This window comes from Cyclopterus lumpus, chromosome 20 (assembly GCF_009769545.1).
Source record: "Cyclopterus lumpus isolate fCycLum1 chromosome 20, fCycLum1.pri, whole genome shotgun sequence".
Taxonomy (NCBI): Eukaryota; Metazoa; Chordata; class Actinopteri; order Perciformes; family Cyclopteridae; genus Cyclopterus; species Cyclopterus lumpus.
The window spans coordinates 6,844,033-6,854,367 of NC_046985.1; the positions used below are offsets into that span (position 1 = coordinate 6,844,033).

Below are 10,335 nucleotides of genomic sequence, written 5' to 3' on the forward strand. Positions count from 1 at the left end.
CACTGGGCTTGGACATTAATGCATCAACAATGTTAATTAAATAATACAAAGTATTTTACTTTTTTATTAAGTTTTACTTTTGGTACTTTATGTATATTTGTATCCTAATACTTAGCTTATATAATACGTTTTTGAATACTTGCCACAGAGTATTTTTTACTTTAGTAGTTCTTCCACCTATGTATTTGGTAACACAGTAAGTAAGAGTTATCTAGCTAGTAAGCTAACATGAGTTAAAAAAAAAAAAGAGCTAAAGACGAACTTCAATCCCTTTGTTTTAACGTCTTAAAGTGAAGATCACCATAAAAGTTGGTCAAATAAGTTAGACTTTGTCTTTACCTTCCACCAACGAGTAGAGATGTAGCTAGTCCGAAAGCAGCAATGGGTTCGTACTTCAAACAACAATCATTTCATTGAGTTAAAAACAATAAACACTTCATGTGCGTATTTGTTGCCAGGCAACGGGTCGCTCGGCTACATCCATGGCAGCAGATCAAAATGGTTCAAATGGTTCCTCAGAAAACCTTTGGTTCTTCATGTCGGTACTTCACGTTGGTCCTTAGTTCATCATCTTTTCTAAATGAAATGAATACAATGTAAGTGCCCCTATCGTTAAACACGAGGACTGAGGTCATGTGTTAAGCACCTTTTCTGGGAATCATCCTTTACTAGATATTTTATCAGATGATATTCTTCAGACCAATATATTACATTTTTACTATTTTTAGACCAATTAATTATGAAATGATTCATTAGTTCATCACTCGACACGGGCCTAATCTATTGATCCAAACTAGGGCAATTTTTAGATGAAATAAATTGTTCCTTTGTCGTCATTTTTAAAATTAGCTTTTCACATAACAAAGACCTTCATGTTGGGAGAAAAACAAAACAATATATAAGACAATATAACAAAACTGTTTAATGAATAAATCAAAAATGTCTCAAATCTATGGCCCTGGTTAAACTTAATTGTCGTGTCATGTTGAAGAGGTAAAACATTAAATACACAAAATAAACATACAGATTTAGTCAGTTTATTATATAAAAATTAAAGTTGATAATATCAAACAGTAGAAAAAAAATTACATCAACAAACATGTACATCATATATATGTTTCTTATCATTATGGAGGATATGAAATGTTATTGTGCCCCTTGTAGGGGACCTTTGGTATTTAGCCACATTTGTTTCAGGTGAGAAAAACACACACATCTAATTTAAATATAACACATACCGTATAAACTGAATTCACCAAAAACAGAACCATAAATTGATCTGTATGCTCTTCCAGGTTATTAAAAAGCAGTTTATCTTTTGAATAAACAAAATCAGTCCAAATGCAGCCAGACAAGACGCAGTGTTTCAGAAGGCTTCAGTCGCCATCCTCTCCAACTTCTCCTCTTCTGCAGCAACGGCCACAGTAAAAGCTCTCGTGAAGTACTGCATTTCTATCTTTCCCGACTCGTGTGCAAGTGCTATTCCTGAATATGTGTTTTGTTGTCCTGAGTCTCCAAACACAGCCATGGCGGTCACCCTGAGAGGAGAGCAGAAGACGAGCGCCACATATCAATATGACAAATCTAATGCCACTCAGAGGAATCATGCCTCATCGTCTGTCTGGTGTTACCTGTCTGATTCCATCCTTTCGGTGACCACAGGCTCCGCGTCACTTTTCAGCAGGTCCCATATGTGGAGGGTCGAGGCAGCGTCGAGCACACAGAAGACTGTGGGTCTGGTTTGGACCCACTGCAGTGAGACCACCGGGTCCCCAGCCATACCGCTGCTCCACTGTGCCACAGGGTGCTCATGGCTGACCTCATGCAGCCTGATGCTGCCGTCCCCACAACCCACCTGGAATAAGGAAACTATATTATGTAGTATTTTATTGTCTTAGCTTATCATTTACATTTTTGTAACTTTGTGTCATTCAATATCTTTTTAATAAATGGTGGTCTTAATAGTAAAGGAGTTGCTGCAATGGCAATAAAGTTAGCTCAACATCCAATCTCTGGAATGAAACATACTTAGGGTTGAACAATTCAGCAATTTTATTTTTAATTTGTGTTTACTGATATTAGAATTGAGATAGGATTTGGGATATATTAGCTTATATTATATATATTCTGATCATTTTTACATCATAATGAAAAAAACACTGTAAAAACTGTAAAACATGATGTGTTGACCAGGACTTCTCTGCAGCAACATGTCATTTAAAATGTTATTTTGACACACATTTTGAAAATTGCTATTGGCAATATTGCCACTTCAGTCAAATTTAATTATGCAGCCATTAAAAAGGCACCCTGAAATATGAGAGTAGTTTTCGCAAAGCATTTCATCTTTGCAGGCCACTGCTCCTGTACTTAAAATATATTAAATGTTCAAATTTGGGGAGGGTGGGGACACATGAATAGTGCTCAAGAAATGGCATTCTCACCAGGAACAAGTGTTGCCTGAATGGAGAAAAGTGGATAGAGGTGACATCAATCGGTCGGACTCCGGCTTCCTGAAACCTGTAAAACTTTGGTGGAGCCTTTAAACCGTGACTCGTCTCATGATTGACCAGACCCTAGAAAGAAAAGATATTAATGCACCGTCACTAAACGACACATAATGGCAGACGAGATGATGCTCACCATGTTGGTGCCGATAAAGAAATGATTGGAGTCGGTTGGAAGGAATTTCAAAAGAAGCGTCTGTAACGGCCCTGTTATCGCGGCATCTCGTAGTGACACCCTGAGAGCCAGACAGACCAAGAGAGGAGGAAAAAACAAAAGCCAAACCACAGGTCAAAGGTTACCACATTCCCAGCCGAAAACAATGCGTGCAACGGTGGCACGCAACACTTTATCATATTCACACTGCACATATACACGTAGGTGTTCCAATCGAATGTTGAGGTGACAAAAACACCAGCCCACAGTGCACAACTAGCACGCTCGTATGACCACGACGGAGCAGCTGTGTTCCCCTGGGCCGAGACATTGTGGGCTATTTTGAGCCCTGTGGTCGGCATTGATGGATGGTCATCACAAGCTATTTATCAATCTCACCTCTCAGCAGTGAGGAGGCGGGAGCTGTGAAGCAACTTTACTTTGCCGCCAGGCCTGAGCCCTGCTTGGGAAAACATGGAGAGGGAGAGAGAGAGAGACAGAGAGAGAGAGAGAGAGAGAGACAGAGAGAGAGAGAGAGAGAGAGCGAGAGAGAGAGAGGCTCAAGCTCGTGCCAGCATGTGTGAGAAAGATGAGAATGTTTGTGGAAAAAGAGGGAGTGCTCTAAAACAAGCCTGCCTTACCTAGATCAGTTGGAGAGCCGGCCTCGTTGGCTTTTGGGAGTTGCACTACCACCTAAAGGACACAGAGAGGAGATCATGCAAGTCCATCAAGGCATGACTCTGCTGGCTTTCAACACAGTTTATTTTGTTTTGAATTGAACTAAATGGATTTTTGACACTCCTGCTATTAGTCTTTGTTTTCTCCTATTTAGGCTAGAATCATGCGTAAAAACAGTTCTCCTAATATGAGGATGTGAATGGGATAATACAAGGATACTGTTGCCATGGAGTCAGTGAGGTAGCTGTGGGTTTATAACTTCCTTTAAGCCTGTATTTGTTTCCAACCTGGCTCCATCAAAAGTATATGATACAGTATCTATTTGAAATTTTGGTTTGCAACGTACTCATGATTGTACAGAACTATAAACGAATGTATTTGAGGCTGAAAAAAACCAACAAAAAAACGTTTAAATGTGTTTATTCTGCCGTTAGGGACCATCTTTTTTCTGCGTTTTCCAAGGAGATTAATGGTCATTTATTAAAATGATAATAGAATCCACAGGAAAGGTAAGTCACGCTGAATCTAAAAATATGTGCATCATGTCTGTGTGTTTAAATTCTTCAGCGTTATGACTCTGTGAAGGAGTCTTATTATAGCCACGGCCATCAGGAGTGAACATTTTCCTTAATTGCCTCCATTAGCTGCGCGTCACAGCTACTGCTGACCCTGTTAAAAACTATAATAAGTAATTTCCTGTCTTTTACACCTCACCAGTATCTTCGCCCTCACATCTCTCCCTCATTGCCCCCCTTCAACTCTCCCGTGGCGAGGAGCGCATCTCAGTTTGAAAACCTCAGGCGTGAAGAAAAAAATGCATTGGATCTACTTTGTTGCCCGACTCACCCAGAAATTCAAAAGCCCCATTTCATCCAGAGAAGCCAGCTGGAATGACAATCCTGACGACTCTGGATTATAAAACAGAATAACACAATACGGGCGTGTTCATGAAACGATACACAAGACCTTCGATCAATGTGTTGACCGTCCCGATACCGTTCCATACCTTCCTCAGATGCCAAAAGGGGGACCTCTGGCCTCAGGCCCCCCGGTGCCGTGGACGGGACGACTTCTACAGATGTCACAGATGAAAAATGGCTTGAGCCGGCCATCACTGCATCTGTGTTGACGAGGTGATGAAAGAGAGGCCATGAGCGAACACTGAATGAACAAGTGTTGTGTGATAAAAAGAGCCTCTGAGCTCCAAATACATCTCACATAATACTAAAATAAGAACACAAGTATCATATTTATAATTTGCCTTAAGTCAGCTCACTTGCCAGTTTTCATTTCCTTCTGTAATAATGTATGCAACATCAATGCATATTACTCCAGGGATGTGTACGGATTGTATAGGCATAATGGAGAATTGTGTAAATAGTTTATTGTTTCCCCAGTTTTTTTACATGTCTTATTGTTGTAGAAATGTTTACAGTTTATTAAAATAAAATATGTTCCAATTTGATTCAACATTCAGTTGCTTTGTGGTTTAATAGGTAAATATAGAGGTCTGGTTCAATTAATGTATTGAACCCCATTAGTAATATGAGATATATAGTCTGGTACATGATAAAACTCAATGCTTGGAGACCTCGCCTAAAGCCCTAATTTTGTTCTGCTTCACTTTTTTAAAGTCAAACTTTGCAGAGATACTGTTCATATATTGTTCTATGATTTTGAGAATTGTAAACCTTTCAGCTGCATCATTCCAAAAAGATAATCATAATAATAATGACACTATGCGATGCATCGCAGAATGAGTAGAAGGAAAAGGCACAAAAAGTGAAATGATTACATCTTCGGGAAAATCTCGGTTTCAAACTCTGGAGATCATGTCCATGTATGAAGAAAGAACATCATTCTCATCTGTGACATACCAGTGGAGAAGGTCGGCTGTCGGAAAGTCCATTCATTGTCCCCTATCTTCAGGCGGTAATGGTCAGTGGCGCGCTCCCTCAGGTCCCACAGCACCACTGAGCCCACTGATGTGCCTGCAAACACCAGGATGGCTTTTCCAGGGCTGAAGCAACAACACTGCACCTGCAGCAGGGAATATTACAAGGTTACTGATGGTGTTTTGTGGTTTTGTGGTCGTGTCACTGTAGTTCCCCGAAATTTGATTTCAGGACACTAAATTGGTTTTGGTGAATGTTGCATATTAGGACTGGCCTTTTGGGGATATCTGTATCATGGAGAATATAAGTGTAATTGTTATTTTTTAAGGGAAAGCCAAGCAATGAGGCCTGATGATTAATGTTTAGATCGTTGAAGTTGTTCAATCTGAGCTGATTGATAGTCATCTTGCTCATGTCAAGTTTCTAAATCACTGAAACGTTGGAAAAATCTAAATATTTATGGGGATTTTATTATGGTGACAACTCCCTTTGCTACAAATGAAAAAGGAACCGAGAATGTCACCTCAGATTCGTAGACGAGGACTTTTTGAGGTCTGGACGGCTCCCAAATATTCCAGATGCAGATGATGGTGCAGCTGTCAAGACGCACAGCGCTGGGCTTCGTTGTCGGCCTGTGCACTGACATCATGGTGTGCCTCTGCACCTGAGAGAAGTGCACCAGGCTGATGCGGCGACCTACAATCGACAGATGAATCACAAACGGTGCAGTACAAGAGATAAGATAAGATAAGATATGTACTTTATTCATCCCCAGGGGGAAAATTCTTAAGAGAAGAGCTACCTGAGATGTGTAATTACGCACATGTTCTAGTTTAAACAGCATTTTCTAACCAACACTAATGAGAATACAGTGGTTTGCCAGTACAATAATCAAGATAAATGTATCTGGTTGTGGTGCGCACCATAAAGAAAAGACAAATTAGTGTTGAGCTGTAAACTTCCGTCGCTGAAAGACGGCGTGTCTGTTTGAGACCTCAGCTTCCTCAGGGATTTCCTCTCAGCTCGATCCTCCTCCAACAGAACGACCATGACCTTGATTCAGTCACAAGAGACGGCAGACGTTAGTTTTGGAGAAAGAAAAAAAACCTTCCGTGTAGGAAGTCAAAAAGTGTGGAGTGGTGAGACGACCTGAGAGGCTGAGCGTAGGAACGCTGTCAGACGCTGCGAATCAAAGCTCATTTCACTTTGGTTTCGTGCTTCATGGGAGAGGTTTGGATCTGTCAGATAAAACACAGCTGTTGAACTCTACATGTAAACCATTAGAGAAAGTCGTTTTAAGAAGCGTTTCCTCACCCCCACAGGCTCCATTGTGCTCTGGAGGATGCTGCGTCCACTTCTCACACACCTCTATCTCCTCTGTCTGGACGTCTCTATCGGCATTGTCCTCGTTACACTGAACGTACGCCTGGCGAGAAGCAAGTTATATTCACACAGAGACGATCACAATTGTGTATGACACGATTTCCTTTTCTTTTTTATAATTTGGTTCCAGGTATCTGTGTCGAGTAAGAAAGAACAAACACTAACCTGCTTTGTGTTTTCAGTTCCAAAGGCTCTGATATACATTTCATATTCGTTCACTGGTGGCAGATCCAAAAGAGAGACCGTTATTGAGAAGTCCAGATCAATTAAGCGAAGAAGCTCTGTACTGCGTTTCCTGAGAAAATACAAGTCGAAGGTACAATGAAAGATACACACACACACACAAAAGTGTCCCAAATCATAAAAAGGGAGTCACTATGAGCATCGAATCATATTACAAACTGTTGAACATGAATATGTTTTTGGCAAGTTAACTTACTTCTGTTTCGTGGACACTTTCTTGCTCACTTCACGCTGCTTTGCGGCTACAAAGTCGATAAACTTCCCGCGTTGGGAGCCTCTACTCTGGTTCTTTTCTGATCCTGTGAAAAGAGCAACAAAGATGCCTCACGTCACCTAGAAAGCTGCGCAGAATATGCAGACAATAACTGATCTTCCGATCAGACACACAGAAACTCATCTGGGTACACTGTGGCATACACTAACACAGCAAGTGCTTTAGTTGAAATATGTTTTGAGTCAATAAAACAGAACTGCACCTTTGGACCATTTCGGCGTTTCTTCCTCCTCCCTGCTCGGGGTTTGTCTGGACTGAGCTGTTCCGACTCTCTCGTTCTCTTCATCCATGGCTCTCTGAATTGCTTCAATTTCCTTTCTCTTTTGAGCTGAAAGTTCCTCCCTCTCCTCCCCGACCTCTGGATGCTGCGGCTCGCTCGCGTCCTCGCCTTCATTTGCGCTCTCATCCATCTCCTCAAAGTCCTCCTCATAATCCTTTTAACAGAGAAATCCAATCAGTTGTACTCACACAAACAAAAGACATAACCAAGATGCTGTGAGCACAAACGTCTTATGAGAATGAAAATGGATGCACTCGTAGAAGCTCTAAATACTCACCAGTTTCTTTGAACATAAATGGTTTATAGCATGCAAAGATAACACAAACATAAGTAAATGAGCATGATGAAAAACTTAAAAACAACCGAATATGGATCGACCACATGTAGCCTTTTTTTCATAATCAGAAGGCTGTATTATTACCTCAAAGTCATCATCATAGCCAACATCTTCATCATTGGCAACCTGACATGGGAAAATTGGAAAACTTAGATAAGTGTGGTGCAGAAACTCTTTGGGATGACGCAGCACTCCAGTGAAGCAGAAAATGCTGTGAAGGAACGCGAGTGCGGTGCATGCAATACAGACGGTATATAATATATAATAATATAATACGGCCCACACAGCAAACACAAACACCAATTCACCCGCAATCAGTTCATTTTTTTCTTTTGCTTCAGCTCGTAACTTCATACGAGCATCTGCAGCATGAGCTTTGAAGCATGATCTGTTGTCATGCAAGAAGCAACGGAAATGTAGCTGTGAGATCAAGCAAGTTTGAAGAAGAAGAACACGCCACCAAACTAAAAACTAAAGTCCCCAGAAAAGCAAAGTAACAGAGCATCTTACGGGCTCTTCTGTGGCTCCCACATCGTTCATACTAGTTGTCTGGAGCTCAGATACCTCCTGGATCGCAAATATGACACATGGAGGGAACAAGGCCATATGATCCATAAGGGAACCATATAAAATGATCCACGGGTTACAGTGTACAGGCTACTTACGGGCACAGACACCTCAGTTTTAGTCTCACGCTTGAGACTTTTATCAGATGCAGGTTTCTTGGAGCTGGTCCCGTCTCTGGGATGATTTCTTTCCGGTTCCCCCTCCTCCCGTTGCCTCCTCTCTTTGTGTTTGTCCCGCTCTGCTGGCTCACTGTCACCACGATGGCGCCTGACCTCTTCGCCTGAACCCTTCAAGCCTCGATGCTCCCTCGATTCGCTGTCATGCGTCCGCTTTTCATCCTGGAGAGCAGCAGAAATCCGCACCAGTAAAACGATTTGAGCGAAGGAAAGAAGTTATGAGTGGAATGCTCTCGAGTTGTGGGACATAGGCCGAATGTTATTGAATTTAGTCGGAATGCAAGAAAGTGATGAACAATCAGTATAGACGCTTACATGATGTCCTCTCGCTCTGTGTCTCTTTTCTCTCTCCTCTTTATGTCTTCTCTGTTCTTCTTTGTGCTCTGAAATCAGAAACACATGAATGGAAATCATGATCCTGTGATTATGTTAAGCTAAGTGTGCACACGGCTGTGGCCTCACCTCTTTCGTCCTTCACTTCCAAATGCGTTCTGTCTCCATGCCTCTCTCGTCTTTCTTTGTCGCTCCTCTTGCCTTCATATTCCTCTTTGTGTCGCTCTCTCTTTTCTCGTTCGTGCTTTCCCATCCGATCTCTTTCTCCTCCTCCACCTTCCTCGTGTCTCCGTCTCTCCCTCTCGGTCCTGTGCTCTCTGTCCCGCTCTTCTCTCCGTCTTTCCTTTTCCCTCTCGTCTCTTCTTTTGTCCCTGTCCTCCTCACTGCGTCCCTCTGTATCCCTTTCCCTCTCTTTCTCCTTATCTCTGTGTCTTTCTTTGTCCTTCTCCCTTCCATGCTTGTCCTCTCCATCCCGCCTCTTGTAATCATCATCGTGCCTCTTCCCATCCGCCAACTTTTCTCTCTCCATTCTCTTCTCCCTGTCATCCTTTTCCTTATCGCCTCTCCTATCCCGTGATCCCTCTTTTCGTCGATCTGAATTTCGGTCTTTTTCGTCTTCATCTCTCCTTTCCCTTGTAATCTCCCTGGGCTTGTCTCTCTCTCGTCTAGACTCCTTCTCTGGGTCCCTGCGCCGTCTCTCTACGGATTCCCCACCACGGCGCTTTTTCTCACTGTCATCTCTCCTCCTGACATTGTCATCAGTATGTCCCTCCTCCTGAAAAAACAAAAATAAAACCATGTTACTTGGATGCAATTGTGTCTCCTGTTATAAATCCAGCTGGAATACTGTCCCAAACTCCCCAAAACTGACCCTGATGTGTCTTCTCAGGTCAGCTGGTCTCCATGTGTCTTCCTTGGTTAATTTCTAAATACATAATTGTCGATGTTCACTCGATGACAATATCAACGTTCATTCATAAACGACACAAATGTATTGGTACAATATCTAACCAAATCCATGCTCATAGGCGAGGCGACGTTAATTTCCGACAAACAACGTTTGTTCACAACAACAGCGGACACGATATTCTGCTGAAAACGACCCATTTACGGGAACGTCGAAGATGAAGCACGTACCTTGTCTCTGTGCATGTTCTCATCCGTGTTGTTATTCGTTGAAGTCGCTCAAACGCCGAAAATCAACTCATATTTTGATAGTGACGCCGCCATGATGGAAAAATATTTTGTGCGCAAGCGCAGTTAGTCGAAACCAAGGAGCTCGCGTCACTTCAGCTTGACAACAGGCTTTGTAATCAACAGCAGAGAGATCTCTAGAATAAACAGCAGTTGCCGTGGCAACGCCCAATGACGTTATCTATTTTTGACAAACCGTATCGAAACGTTGTCGTTTAACTGATTGTAACGATTTACACTACTACACATGGCACTAATGTGTGTGCGTGGCTTCATTTCAGTGTTTGATATTGTAAAACTCGTCTGTTGATCAA

At 42.0% G+C, this 10,335-nt stretch overlaps 1 protein-coding gene across 5 annotated transcripts; it reads right to left on the reverse strand.

Moving 5' to 3' along the window:
* Positions 1-1,023: 1,023 nt before the first annotated feature.
* wdr60 (WD repeat domain 60) lies at positions 1,024-10,079 on the reverse strand. 5 transcript variants are annotated; one of them, XM_034560535.1, is made up of 23 exons: positions 9,965-10,079; positions 9,699-9,752; positions 8,957-9,602; positions 8,810-8,877; positions 8,417-8,656; positions 8,262-8,318; positions 7,836-7,877; positions 7,337-7,568; positions 7,057-7,159; positions 6,783-6,912; positions 6,549-6,660; positions 6,384-6,472; positions 6,158-6,287; positions 5,758-5,930; positions 5,217-5,379; positions 4,346-4,459; positions 4,186-4,247; positions 3,303-3,354; positions 3,061-3,121; positions 2,644-2,743; positions 2,445-2,576; positions 1,632-1,855; positions 1,024-1,538 (listed from the first exon to the last, which is right to left on the reverse strand). In XM_034560535.1, exons 1-23 carry the CDS (start codon positions 9,977-9,979, stop codon positions 1,367-1,369), a joined length of 3,171 nt encoding a protein of 1,056 aa, XP_034416426.1. In that variant the 5' UTR covers positions 9,980-10,079; the 3' UTR covers positions 1,024-1,366. The 5 variants fall into 5 exon arrangements, with proteins under 5 accessions (XP_034416426.1, XP_034416429.1, XP_034416427.1 ...); XM_034560540.1 differs by having other exon boundaries at positions 1,423-1,538; positions 1,632-1,869; XM_034560538.1 differs by lacking the exon at positions 8,262-8,318.
* Positions 10,080-10,335: the final 256 nt, after the last annotated feature.